This window comes from Columba livia, chromosome 2, assembly GCF_036013475.1.
Source record: "Columba livia isolate bColLiv1 breed racing homer chromosome 2, bColLiv1.pat.W.v2, whole genome shotgun sequence".
Classification (NCBI taxonomy): Eukaryota; Metazoa; Chordata; class Aves; order Columbiformes; family Columbidae; genus Columba; species Columba livia.
In genome coordinates, this window is record NC_088603.1 from 106,874,243 (window position 1) to 106,889,145 (window position 14,903).

At 35.8% G+C, this 14,903-nt stretch overlaps 1 protein-coding gene across 7 annotated transcripts in view; it reads right to left on the reverse strand.

Moving 5' to 3' along the window:
• CEP192 (centrosomal protein 192) overlaps window positions 1-14,903 on the reverse strand; it is a 67,445-nt gene that overhangs the window by 24,808 nt on the left and 27,734 nt on the right. For all 7 annotated transcript variants that reach the window (XM_065053077.1, XM_065053079.1, XM_065053078.1 and 4 more), the window contains 12 exons: window positions 13,702-13,827; window positions 12,646-12,783; window positions 12,354-12,417; window positions 11,567-11,706; window positions 11,345-11,437; window positions 10,253-10,368; window positions 7,281-7,457; window positions 5,365-5,455; window positions 4,410-4,586; window positions 3,702-3,962; window positions 3,370-3,488; window positions 1,461-1,570 (listed from right to left, as the gene is read on the reverse strand). In XM_065053077.1, coding sequence (XP_064909149.1) covers window positions 1,461-1,570; window positions 3,370-3,488; window positions 3,702-3,962; window positions 4,410-4,586; window positions 5,365-5,455; window positions 7,281-7,457; window positions 10,253-10,368; window positions 11,345-11,437; window positions 11,567-11,706; window positions 12,354-12,417; window positions 12,646-12,783; window positions 13,702-13,827 — 1,612 coding nt within the window. The remainder of the gene's footprint in view (window positions 1-1,460; window positions 1,571-3,369; window positions 3,489-3,701; window positions 3,963-4,409; window positions 4,587-5,364; window positions 5,456-7,280; window positions 7,458-10,252; window positions 10,369-11,344; window positions 11,438-11,566; window positions 11,707-12,353; window positions 12,418-12,645; window positions 12,784-13,701; window positions 13,828-14,903) is intronic.

Below are 14,903 nucleotides of genomic sequence, written 5' to 3' on the forward strand. Positions count from 1 at the left end.
ATTCTAGGGAGAATTACTAATATTCATATATAGCTTCTACAACTGAGCTACAGATAAGACAGAGAAACATGTGTTGTAGAAGTGTTCTTGGAATTTACATGCATCTAGATACATTTTAACAAAGCTAAGTCTTGCAAAAGGATGTCTAGCAGATTGTGTTTTTTGGAAGAAATAATTTATTTCTCATATATAAAACAAAATCCAGTATGGAAATACTCTCTTTCTTTAGGATGACCATTATTTCTACTCTAAGTTTCTTTTATCCCACTTCCCAACTGAATTCCACTCAGTTCAGGAAATCATCATTTCCAAATATCCCATTAAAATATTTGACTCTTACAGCCCATCTTATTTTCACCAACTTGAAATATCAAAACGGCTACTTCATGATATCATTAAGATATATTTTGAATGCCAAGACCGCAGTGCACACAAGATAAATACAAGTAAATAAAACAATTGTGACCAAATAGGGAACAATAAGCTATATTTGACAACTTAAGGAAAGCATGCTCTCAAAAAGAGACAGAAAAACATGAAGATTCAAGAGGTAGGTCTTGTTTTCCACAGAAACAGAAAAAAATTAAGCTAGCATCAGCAAAACTCTAGTAATAAGGCAATAAGAGATAATCAAGGATGCCTGGGCTTTAACACTGGCTTAAAAACTTCAGAGCACACTCAAGAACCCAAGTATCTTCACTAGAATTTCACATCACTCAAGATGAACAATCAATGATCTTTCCATTTCCAAGTAAAGACAACATGTCATCTATAGGGAAAAAAAAACGGACTATAACATTTATTCAGGTGTAGTAGCCTTAGAACAGTAAAATCTTTCCATATGTGAATAGAACTAGTTCAAGAAATAGGTTTTGAAAGTATATTTGTTCATAGCACTTAAGGGATTGAAGAGTTTTGAGGGGGCAACTGGTTTGTTTAGCCTTTTTTTTGTGGTTTTGCTTGTTGTGGTTTTTTAAAGGACACCTTTACAATATAGTGAGTTGTTTAATTTTTATAAATTCCTTGCTAACACAAGCAGTAGTGCAAAAAATATGAAGTTATTTGAGAGGGGAAATATATATTTTAATGTCAGCAAAGTTTCTGCCTCTCGATTTTCAAATATATCTGTGCACAAGAAACTGAAATTCTCAGTAAAATGAAACTTCAAGTATGTTTCACAATTATTAACAGTAAGATGAATACCCTCCTAATAAACGGCATTTTTAATACCGTAACATTCATAGACTGGGGTTTCATTCTGCTAGGAGAAAAGTACAGCATACAGTTTAAATAGATAGGCATTGAATAAAAGAACGCAAGTTCCGTCCAAATTGAGAATTTTGCTTTTACACTTATCAAAAAAGAAATAGTGGAAAAATAAGTAGCATTCAAGCCTAAAACCACATTTTTCCACTCAAAACCAAGTATGATGTTTTTCTTTCAACATGTCGTAGGTTTACCTTCTGTCACAAGCTGCTCCCCTTGAAATTCTTCATCAAATACAACATTTTTCAATAAGCTGTTTTCTGGGATTATGTGTTTCTCTACCTGAGGTTTATACATCATAGCTCTGTTAAAGAGATAAGAAACAAGAGTCATTAAATTACACAAGGTATTGGAAACAACAGTTTGAAAAGATTGATACGAATCTAGCATAATTTTATATATATCATTTCTGGAATACACCAAGCTCAAACCTGTGAGCATTTGTTTAAAACGGAAATATTTTCATAATCTTACAATGGTTAAAGAAATAAAGAAACACCACCTCTATTGCTGCACAGTAAAAATAAACATTGAAGTAATGGCTAGACATGAGGAAAAGATTTTTTACCATGAGGGTGGTGATACACTGGCCCAGGTTGCCCAGAGAGGTGGTAGATGCCCCATCCCTGGAGACATTCCAGACCAGGCTGGACGGGGCTCTGAGCAACCTGATCTGGGTGAAGATGTCCCTGATTCTGGCAGGGGGTTGAACTACATGACGTTGGAAGGTCCCGTCCAACACAAACTGTTCTATGATTCTATGACTGGCTTACACTAATCAGTCATTTCTAGAAATAAGCATCTCTTTTAAATTATCAAGGAGACTTCAGAGGATGTCCCATCAAGAAAAAAAAAAGTCAACCAACCAGACCCCATTAAATAATCAATACTATACCTGCTGACTGAAAATCAGCAACAAATAATTTCACTCACATACCAATGTCCAGAAGCCAAATGAAAATAAAAAGTTTCAACACCACCTACACAGGTGCATAAAGCTTTATAATGGGTTTTCTGTTGATCTGTAGATCAAAACTTTTAGCAAAGTTTTTCTGCCCTTTGAGAAGGATTCAATGACAGCGAGCATTGCCTCAGCAGAAGAGTTCATAAAAAGATCAGTAACAAGCATCGCCTGAAATATCTAAGATAAGGCAAATTTGCTATCAAGAAGATCACACACACAGCTCTTCCATGAGCTTTTTATTGGAAGTCCTGCAGTTAAATTCGGTTATGTTTAATACTTTATTTGGATTAAAATAAAGACAATAACTTTCATAAAGTTTCAGGCAATGTCATTTAAGAGCAAGACTAAAATACTGCCATTCTGAAACTTTGCATTGAATGATGATCATGAGCACCCTTAGTGTTCTGTCCTTAATATTTTGCATTACCACTATACACAGCACAAGTCAAAAGTGCCACTTATGACATTAAAAGCAGAATATGCCATTTTTGTGCATTTGAGTTATGCAAATTGAAATACTAAGTAACACAGCCTCTATTTAAGCTTCATAAGATATATTCTACAAATTTATTTAGGGTGTTACACGCATATGTGGATATTATTTCTCTCACATACACATCTACTCAAACACTGTCTTGATCTACTGAATTCAGCAAACCAAGATGTGAATCTTGTTCAAAACTTAATACTATCTAATTTCAATACTACTTCTTTCATGAGCCTTTTCTTTAAAAATTCAACCTACATACATATTAGAGAGATACCAAGATAGAACACAACACTTCTGATACAAAAAAGAACATTTTTTTTTTCCCACAAAATCCAACACACTCAAACTCAATAATGTAAAAAGAAAATAAACCCTTTAATTAGGATTGAAGTTACAGTATGTAAAAAAACAAAACAAAAACCAAACCCAAACAACAACAAACCACATATAAACAAACCAAATCCCCACCAAACAACCTACCAGATGTAAGACTTAACTAGATTTCTCCATATAAATGTCTTTTGCTTCGTTCCTGCAATTTTTGGAAGCATGTTAGGAACCATACTTGTGTTAGCATACACCTCCAGTTCTCCAGTTTTAATTTTTTATTAAACATCTGTCTCTGTAACAATAGCAAACTACATCTTACCTACGATACTGCTGTCTGGAAACTTCATCTCCACAAAAAAAACATACTGTTGATACCAATGTGTTTGTTTCGTGGAAGTTCTCTTTGTTTTCCTTTGGATTCCACATTATAGTAATTACCTGATAAAATTAATAGATAACATACTCAGAAAAAATTCTTATTGTTTGTATTAACATTTGGAACATGAGTCAACAAATAACTGCAATACAAGTGAAACAGGATTTTACACAAGTGATATTTTAATAAACAACTAGTCAGATAAAATCAATGGGATCAATGGGAATGTAATTTAAATTAATAAAAACTTGGTCATAATCAGGTATTATACTTACTTCATGTGCTCCTTCTCTTAGTACAAACTTCTCTGGAGATACCGTCATTATGCGACGTTCCATAACTCTTTTTGTCTCTAGGTCTGCAAAGCACAGAGCTTTAACATATGCAGCCCGAGAACCTGTATTTCTTATGCGGAAAGAAGCTTTCCTGAATCTTGTGGGCGATAATCCACCCAGTGTTACCATGTAACTATCTGACAGTTTTTTAACATTTTCTAAAGTTATATAGCTTGTTCCTCCATATCCAGATAATGGTATCTGAGGGGAAAAAAAGGAGAAAAAAAAATCAGAAAGACAAATGCAAATGCCTAAAATGTGACCTGAAAAGACTTTGCAAGAAATAGAAAAGCCTAAGTTCATTCAACCTGATTCAAGTTTCAGTGAAAATTCATTTAAGGCCTACCTAAAAAAAAAAAAAAAAAAGTTCAGATTTTTTGATAGGTTTAGAGTCAAAATCTTGGGCTAATTTTAACATAGTACGTAAAAATATTTCTTCTTTCATAGGGGAAAAAGTGCACGCAAAATTGAAGACTATGTTCAAACTGTAAAACTTAGCGTCCATACAATTTTTAACAAGTATACAGATATGCACAGTGTATATCTTGAAAAGTTTCAACTTCTTCATAGAAACAGCTATTCAGTGCTAGATTTAAAATAATTATGAAAAACGTATGTTTAAAGTTATCAGAAAGTTTGGATTCTTACAGTAAACTTAATTCCTGGCTGTGATCGAATCCCCAGCTGTTTGATTTCCAGCTTTGCAAAGAAGTAAGTTACTCCAGTAGGTGTAAACATCAAGTATATGTTAGTATCTTCTTTGGGACGGATTTTGAGTTCCCAGTTACTAGTTAGGCGTTCTTCTGATCCAAATATACTTTGCAACTGTAAAAACAAAGGCATCAGAAGTGAGAGACTACAATGGGAAAAACATATAGTAATAAAAGTTAATTCACTAGTAACCCAAAATTAACTTCTTCAAAATCTGAATTAATTTGGTTGACAAAGGCACATATTTAAGGCTGCAAAGCTTAATATGCAACAGAAAAGATGGAGTTCAAGATACTTTGTATTCCCACAATGAACATATTGATGGCTCTCAGGTTAGACCATAGAGTTTTTTGCTTTCAATCCACAATATGTTAAGGCTGAACTTAACCAGCACTACATTAATTCTCTCTCAGTTCAAGATTATAGATATAAAATCTGAACATCAGAGGAAGAAACAGGATATAAATCTATGCAGACTACGTAACAAAAAAACTCTCTAGTTATGGTAATTCTCAAATGCTAATTCCAGTTTTTCTTTCCTCCCTTGCTCGTGTACACGGAGTCCCTCAGAGTGAGGTCTGGAATCCCTCCTGCAAGAAATGCCATGTTTATTCCACTAGATATTGACCCTGCTGGGCTACAGCAAGTTAAGAGCTGTAAACTGAGCCCCAGCTTGCTGCAGCACTGTTACAGTTTCAGCTCCTCCCAAGATTGCCAGTGCAGCTTAAGTTGTGCTACTATGTCCTTCTTTGTGGTTTCATAGCAAATACTTACATAGCCTGCAAATACTGACATTTATGAAGAAACAAGACTTCAGGGCAAAAACATTTTTATTATAAACATATCCTGATAATTTTCTTAAACACTAAAGAGAAATTTTCATGGCGGTTACCTGAAAGCAGTCTTGATCCTGGCCTCTTATCACCAGTCTTAAATGCTGGGTCACAGATGGAGAGTCATTTCTTAGAGTTAACTTCTTCTGGCTGAAAAATATGAACTTTATTTATATTTTACAACAAATGTAAATTAACTACATATATTTATTCATGGAAACAATGGAAATAGGACAGTCAATTTTTGAAGTTATTTCATGAAAATTAAATACCTCTTGATACAGAATATTTTAGCTAGAAAGTTATTTCTGTATTTTTTAACTTCTAGACCTTACAATATTATACACCATTATGCATTGGTCCTCATATAGCAAAACAACTCCAAAGTATGTATAAACACAGCTTTCCTAAAGTTCAAGTATTGCACTTAACAGCTTGAACTTCTAAAGCAAGTTGTTTTAATACAAAAATAAAACACAACACACTTTAAGACACAGTTACAATTTATTATCCAGAGTTGTTTAGTTATGCAGAAACAGAGTCTTATGAGTGCTGGCCCAGATTCACTGGAACAGTTATAAAGAACTACATTAAGGATAACTTTTCCTTTTCATGTACTTTTCAACACAATAGTACCACAGAAAGTTACAGCCACTTAGCAGTAACAGGTTGACCAAAAAAGTACTTTTTTTTCTCTCCTATATTTTTTCCAACTTCTGGCACTCAGATCCTTTCTCAACAGAGAAAGGAAATCTCTACAGCAAGAAGAGTGAGTGTCTTTGGCATTTTAACAAGTCAAAAAACAATCGCAGAAGGATGTGACAAGCCCTAAACCAGGTAAAAACATAAAAGAAGATGAAAGATCATGCAGTTAGAATAAAAGAGGAGGACAGAGAAAGCACAAATCCTCTGCCCACTTTTCAGTGGCAGACACTGTTTTGTATTCTGTTGGAACAAAAATTTTGAAAATAATTTCAGCTTCCTAAAATCAATTGTGAATCAAAACTATTTTTCAGGAGGAACAGAAAATAAGAAGGTAGTGGCATACAGGGAAGAGAAAGTGTTTTCCAATCACCTAACAGCTGAAACTACCATGTTAGAAATAGACTATCTGAACAAAACAGAAAAATAGGAATATAGCCATCAGAAACAGTTCTCGGCTACAAACATGGATCACTTTCAAACAATCGGGAACATTATTAGGTTACTCAAAATTTCAGTATCAAAACAACAGTGGATTACTCCCTAAAGTAATACTTACTACAAAACCAGAGATCTGCAAAACTTACAGCTTTTTCATAGAAAAGAAGCAAAGTATATCTCAACAACTATGTACAGTTTTACTAATCATGGAATACTGACGCTGTAAACTTGAAACTAAAAATGTTCAGACACAGACTAGTCTGAAGGACAAGATAATAATAATTAGGGATGCAATGGATTCTCCCTCACTAAAAGTTTTAGCATTGGAACACATTCAAATTCAAATAAATCAATTCAGGGAAGTTCAACAGCCTGTGCTATTCAAACGGTCAAATTATACTGCCAGACCAGGTTCTTCTAGTCTTAATGGATGAATTTAATAAAAACAAGCATAGAGATTTATCTCTAGCAAAAGGTAGGGGTTGAAAGATCCAACAGAATTTTTCCAATCGACTTGATTAGAAAATATTTTTACACTACATTTCTACTTACATAACAAACTAATCTTACAGAATCAGATATTATTCTAACAATAACCAAAGAGCCCCGAAGAATTCAAAAACCTCAAACAAGATCACAGTTTGTTTCCAAAAATTTCTTGCACAAAAAAATTAATTGTAATATACTGATTCTCTCACTTGAGTCACAAAACAGTTTAGTGCATCACCTGTGGATTACTAATGTGCCTAGGGACAGTAAGGTAGTAAATAAGTGCAATATAAAACAACGTAACACAATATTTTACCTGAACAGCTGCCCAGTTTGTACTTACACAGATGCTCCAATCGTTACTCCTCCCCAGGCAATGAACTGCTTGTTAGAGAGAATGGGTGGAATGTCCGAGCAGGAAGCAGCTGTAGACACAGGTCTGTTGGCCTCAGACACCACCTCACCTTTTATCACCACCTCATACTGAGGTCCAGATGGCAGCACAAGGATTTTCAAAGTACTTTAAAAATAAACAAATAAATTTAAATTCCACCATGGAAAAATAATAGCTGGTGAAAGAAAACATAACTGAAAAAAAAAATATATAGATAAGCCTTTTTAAACTACCTTCTCAAGGCAAAAATACAAATATATCTATTTTTTTCCTAATTTTATGATGAAGGCCAGCTTTAGGCATAGCAAAATTTAAATCCTTTGGTTTGCAAATATGCATGCCATATGTACCTCAAGCAATCTTCTGAAGTATTTCATCCGGAAACAGTTCAGGTAAGTATTTCAGAGACTACAACTAGGCCAATTATTTTTTGCCTATGCTAACTTCTGATTATTTTGACAAAATAATTTTGGAGAGGAACGAATTCTGTTTGTCTCTATGTACAATAAAGAGACACCTTTCGAAATACCTGTGAAACTTCAATGAAGTGTTACAAGTGTGAGAAACCCAGAAGCATCAAAATTAAACTCTGGGTTCTGTTAACAATGGTAGTATTCTAAGCCACAAAGCCAAGATTTTTTGTCTCTCTTTGTTTGCTGGAATTGCTGTCACAAAGAACACAGCCCACAGACAGGGACCCAGCCACCTACAGCTGGCTATTCCTGATACAGTCTCTACCCTGCAGGACACAAGCACAGTGCAGGTGACTGCTGCATTCTTCAAGCAGAGCAGAGAAAGAGACGAAGGAGAGCATCACGTGTACAGATTCAAATGATAAAGTGGAAATAAAGGGGCTAGTACTGGATAGGAAAACTGAACATAAGTAGTAAGAAAACAGAGAAGAAATTAGACACACACACATAAAATTAAAAAAAAAAAAAGGAACCAGACAGCACTTTATTTTTCCTAATGGAGACATAAGTCAGAGAAATAAAACAAAAGGTTAAAGTATATAGCAAAGGAAGTGGAGATTGGAAGTATTTGACCAACTACACAGGGAACGAGACGAAAAACAATCAGTAAAACCAAGCAGAAGGGGAAAAAAAAAAATGTAGAAGGCAGGAATGAAATAAAGCTTTTAACAAATAGGCTGCGGCATTTTCTGTAGCACAGACCCCCTGAGAGCCAGGAAAGAAACTCAAGAATCTCTACTCTGTCATTAAATCCCTGTGATGCCTACTAACACAGCCCAGCATCCTACCAGTGGGGAACATGAACTCTTGTTACTGCTTTAGTTAATTAGTCTTTTGGCAGCATTTGCAAGTGGACTGCAAAGTTTCCAACCCTGCTGAGTACCCAGAGGCTATAAAGCAACACAGTTACACATAAGGCCACAGGAAAGCAAAGATTAATCACTTTGAGTGACTGTCCATTATGATCACCTGTCATTAGCACAGAAGTTTTCACAGTTTAATGCACTGAGTAGGCCCAGTAAAGCTAGATAGTGAAGCTTAACACATTTTGGACAGATTCCTTTGTTCATTCTTGCAGAAGCTGGAAAACATGTTCTCTAAAGAGAAAAAGCTGCTCTGGAGAAAAGTCATTGCCAAAACCTCTTCCATGACACCGAAATGGCCACCTAAACCAATCAAGTCTATTCTGCAGAATGAAGACTGACAGGTGCTAATGTGCAAAAATATTAATACAAATGCTTATATCTGCAAGAGTAACATGTACATTAATGTTGTACAGGATTTACAGCCAAACTTATTTTATTATGGCATCCAAAATTAAGGAATATTTTTGATCCTGATCTGTGCTTGTGTGTGCTGGCTGGGCTGAACCACGGTAATTTTCCATGAGGTTAGTTTTCTTGTTGATAGTTAGCATGGTCCTTTGTTTTGAATGTAGTTTGAGAATAACAAGATAGCAACCTGGGATGGAGTTGGATGTTTTCTTCCACTAACTTTCAGTGTTTGGGACTTAGAAAGAAAGGAAGAATTCACTGATGTTGATACTTATTGATAGGGAAGCCAAGGTCATCCCTCACTTTCTCATGTTTTGCAAGTGAGTGAGTGTGTAATGCTGGGAGGAGCGGATCCAGGACAGTTGACTCAAGTTGGCCAACAGAAGTATTCTATACTGTGATACTCAAGTGGGATGTTGTTGGGAACAGCCCTCTTTCCTCAGGGGCCACCATCCCTGAGAGGGTCCTGCTCCTGTTTGTGCTCCCAGTACTTTCCCTGTTCCCTGCTGTTGCTCTCTGCATCTTTACTGAGCTCACTGTGCTTGCAGCATCCACTTGCTGGTGTTCATTGCTGGGAGCACACCTTCTAGTGGCTACGTATTTGCTTTGTATAATTTCTAAACTTTCTTTTACTATTGTTTTACTAAATCTGGTTCTATTTCAACCCATGAGTCTTTCCTTCTCTTTCCCTTCCTTCCCTCCAGAGAAGGAAAGGTTAAGTGAGCAACTGGCTTGCTGTTTAGCTGCCAGCCCAGTGCTAAACAGCAACATTGAGTTTTTTCATATGGAAAATACAAATAACATGTCCCTGTCTCAGCCAAGTGAAGAAGAGGGAAGCAACTGAAAAGGCAGCTGAAGACAAGCATTTTAAAGCTTTGCTGTACTTCAGAAACAAGTAGCATATAAAGGGCTTCAGGGATTTATTCCATTTATTTACACTAAACAAGTCTCCGGTCATCTGGTTATCTGTGATAGGAAATAGTAGCTACATACAGCAAAAGAGGCAGGGATAATATGGAACAGGTGAACCCCAGCAAAAAAATCCACTCTTTAATAATAAGCACTCTCAAGTCAAAGTTTCTTTCCCCTGTGGGTAAAACTTCCAATTTGTTAATAACCTTAAGGTCAGAAGTAGCTCTGTTTAGCACAGGCAGCACAAAATCAGTTATGTTACCTTTCTGTAGTCACTACGGTTTTTGGCAAAAACAGGACAGTCACTTCTCGTTCTTCTCCAGGAAGAAGGAAAAGATCCTCAGGTTCAACAGCAAAGCAGCTGTTCTGATCTGGTGTCTGAAGGTGGGCAAGGGGAAAAGGGAGGGCTGGTTACTTATTTTAAGGGAGTAAACATTTCCAAAACATGTAATAAAATCTAGTTGTGCATCTGTTGTACATACAGTTCAGACAATTCAAATACACCTGGCAGCTTCAGAATTTTCCCATAACCCTGCACTAGTTACACTCTTCTAAAGTTAGACACTATAGTACAAGTACCCCTAACAAACGCATTTCAAGACATGAGCTGCATATACAACACTGAAGGGGCCACAGAGAGATTTAAATAATTTAACAGTGAGTACAACACAGGACTCATAAACCACTAGTGAAGTTAACATCACCAGTCTCAATGGTGGTACTAACCATTACTGGTATCAATTAGTATCCAATATAATCACATTTACGTGACATTCATGATACTAGTCATGCATCCTATTTCCACGGGCTCTGCTTGAGAAATGACGGGCTCACAATTTTTTTTAAAATTAAATGTAAAAGGGGACTAACTGCTTCTTCTGTTGACATGAAATGCTCAGTCTGGAACAATACTTTCCATGGATTCTCAAGAAAATTAAAGCAAAGAGATCACATATCTGAAAAGAACTTGCTTCATACTTGCATGGACAAGATGTCCACTGAAAACTAAAGATGCTTCCCAAGGCTAATTTTCTTTTTGCTCTAAATGGCCTTTACTCCACTAGCTAACTAACATCTGCTGTGCAGCACAGGATTCACTACTTTTACGTATTTGTTATACACTTGTTAAAATCTATTTGTTAAAAAACAAAAGTATTCTTGTTAAAACAAATATAACTGAAGCTAAGCGACAAAACTCTCATACGCTTTTTCCAATCATGTGAGCTAATCTCTGCTATCTTTCATTTTCTTTATGTAACTTGTAAACTTTTTGTCAAACCACACAGCTGAGTTATGATCCCAAGGCTCATCGCTAGTTTCAACTCAGGATTTCAAGGGGGAGAAGCCAACATACCTTAATTTTCAAATATACACCAATGTTTCCAGCATTTTTCAATGGCAGCTGCTGTCTGGCTGTTGAACTCACACTAGTGGACAGATGTATTGTCTGGAAAAAGTAAAGAAGTGTGTATATATGTATGTATATATACATATATAATAAAACCAAACATCACAAAAGAAGTAGGCTAAGAGAGGCAAACTATTATTAAAACACACTTTGTAAATACATGCAAACCTGTAAGTCCTTTGGAGCATGTATCCTTGCTGTTCCAGCTCTTGCTCGGAGGGGAATACTTTTGATCACACTGCTGGGTCCTGGACTATCCACTTCCACATCAACTCTGGCCAAGAATTCATCTGCTAGACCCAAGGAATCTAGGAACAAAAGCAAGTCTGCTGGCAGCAAAGGCCATTCCTATGGATCCGTGTCTCACTTCAGCTACTGTCCAATCTTTATATACTAATGTTGTGCTGATATTAACAGAAGATCCTCCCATTACCCTGGCAACACTTTTTTTTTTTCTTTAAAGTCTCACCGATTCTTATTTAAGAGTTTTATCTTTCTGTCTGAAGTGGCTGAAACTGTCCCTAAAGCAAACAACAACAACAAATCTTAACATACTAGCCATGCTAGTTCATGTATTTACTATTTAGGAAGCCAGAAAAACTCAGAGGCTTCTTCAAATTTCTCATCTGTTTTGCAACCAATACAATGTTTCCTTAAGTGATTATTTAATACCCTCAGCAAAAGGAGTAAAGCAAATTTCACACATCTTGTAGCAGATAACCACTGTGTACCATCTGATACTAAAGTAGAAATACCCCTATTAACATCTAAAAGATTAAGACAAAGTATTCTGCCTCCCTCAGTTACTAAAACTGAACGTGATATCCAAAGTACTAGGACATACAAACCAAAGATGTAACGTTTAATTCCAAGTTTTCAGCTTGTTCCTGTAATTCTGACACATACCTAAAAAGTCAAATTTGTTTTAATTGAAATGAAAATCAAATTGCTATACCTGAACAAGACACTTGTTTCTTAGGTGCATGGAACAGAACCCAAACCGTTAAAGCTTCAGGATCCTGAAAAAGAAATTGGTTGACTTATCTTACATGATGGAAATAATTACTGAAAAATAAACAAATAAACAAATAAAAAAACCCAAAAAACAAAACCACAACCTAGCAACAAAACTATACCGTTCAAATAGGCAGACTCCCCAAAAAATCATTACTGTGAACTCAGACATTCAGAATTATCATTTCAGCCAGCAAGTAACATGAAGAATCAGTCAAGTACAAACTACTCACTTGCCCATCATAGCTTGCATGTATAACATGATTTAAAACTGATGGAGCTGCTGTCTGAGAAACTGCATCCATTTGGAGCTCATTAGAAGGCTTAACTGGTTCCTTTGAAAATGTGAAGCAACGCCAAGCTACTGCATTCTGTCAAAGAAATAAAGTATTTAAAGTATTAAATCTCTTATTGTCAATAACAAAACTGCTGAGAAATGCAAGGCAAGTAATTTGGAAAAAAGTAATCAAGGATTAGCGTGTAATTTCAGTTGCTATGTCATAGCCCAGCAAACCCTCTAAAAGTGAGGAACTCTTACGCAGTAAATGGAGAGAACCTGGAACTGGTTAGTATAAACCTTCTAGAAGTTCGGCTGTTCAAGACCAAACCTCAGTAGTCACCAAGATGACCTGAATCAATCTTAAACATAAGGCCAGTCCTTTCTTGTCCCCCCACACAAGGAAACGAGACCAGCTCTTACCACAGCACAGAACAGCAGCCAGCCTGGCCAAAAAACCTGAAACCTGCATTGCCACAGAAAAGCAGAGAGGAGCATATTGTAGCCTATAACACAGGCTGTTATTGTCCAGTGAGAGACAAAGCAGAGAGCAAAGAGACCTGCTACTGCTCAGGAAATAAAAATAAGTTCAACTTGCTATGAAGCAAGTTCGGTTGCTTGTTTTATCAGTCAGCTGTTCCACTTGAACAGTAGAACACATGTCCAGGTAACAACCCTTTCGCCATCTGCTGCCCTATGCTCTCAGATCAGGCCATACAGAAGCAGCAGTTCATGGCTGGGTTGTGAGAAATGAAACAAAAACAAAAACCATCCCACAAGCAAACTAAAAAAAACACTCACACACCTATCCCCAAAGCATTTCTGTTAGTAACATCATAGCTGACTCACATTTTATTTCCTGACTAACCAAAGATTTCTTGAGAATTTTACACCTAGTGTCCAAGGTACGCTTCTTAATGACAAAAACCGAAGTGTTTCGTTATTAACATTCCGTATTACAAGAAGTATGGCATATATGAACTTTTATACATGGGAAGTTTACTGTACTTACTGCATTAATAATAAGTCTAATGGGCACAAAAGCATGTGTCTTGTTGATAAGTTTTAGTGGAAGAGCCTTCCAGCTGCCAGAAGTCAAGTCACCAAAATCCAGATAATCTCTTTTTCCTGTATCTACCTGGTTTTAAGGGAAAAACAGAACTTATAAGGAAGAGAAACCTCCAAAACACACTACCATACAAAAACATCAGGAAAGTAAGGCTGTTGTTCACCTGTTCTATCCCGCGAACGCCACACCTGTATATAATACACACCTCCTACCAGGGGTAGGAGTTGTCTAAGAAAAATGTTTCCTTTGATATCACAAGGAGTTGTATCCCATTGGCTTTCTCCCATCAACTAATCCAATCTAAATGTAATATTTACCCACCAAAATCCAGTGCACAATCAAATTACTTCACCTAATTTAAAACAAAATTTAAACTATCATTATTGCTAGCAAGTAATGCCATGTCAGTTTTAGATAGATAAAACGCCATTTTAGCAAGTTAAACGTCAGAAAAAAAAAAAAAGACTAGTTAATTTTTCAATAGCATAACAATACTCAAGTGTTGTGATCTGCAGCAAAATACAGCTTTTTTTTTTTGGTATTTTTTCCAGTCTCAGAAATATAACAAGATATGCAGAGATTTAGTGCAGGGTTCAATTTTAAATTAAATATGAAGCAAGATTGAATTAACTATACCATGAGGAATGATGGCTTTTTGCTAAACTGTGTATTTAAAAAATGCATTAAAATTAAAATTTGTGGAAGAAGCATAAAAAGATTATCCATTCATATGTATTCAAATAGAATATAATTACTTTAAAACATACACTTAGCCCAAAGCAGCTTAACAGATCACATTCAAATGAACAAAAAATTGTTAGCTGTAGTTAATCACTGAAAATTTGAATTTATCAGTGAGGTCACAGGTTATCATGTAATTTGTTCCAGCACCTCCAAAAGTACCATTAAGCCCATTTCTGCCTGACCAAGCCCTTTAATTTAGGAATACACAAAACCAGATTTCATTCTTAATGTCACACTGTCTCCCACATGGTTGTTCTTCATGATAACACATAGGACAACTCATTTTATACATCCAAATTAATTTTCAATTAGTCCAAAATAAGAAAATATTTTCTGTTATAATAAATGAGCTGAAAATAGTAAGTAACCAAGACAAGGCCTACTTGACATTAAAAATGAAG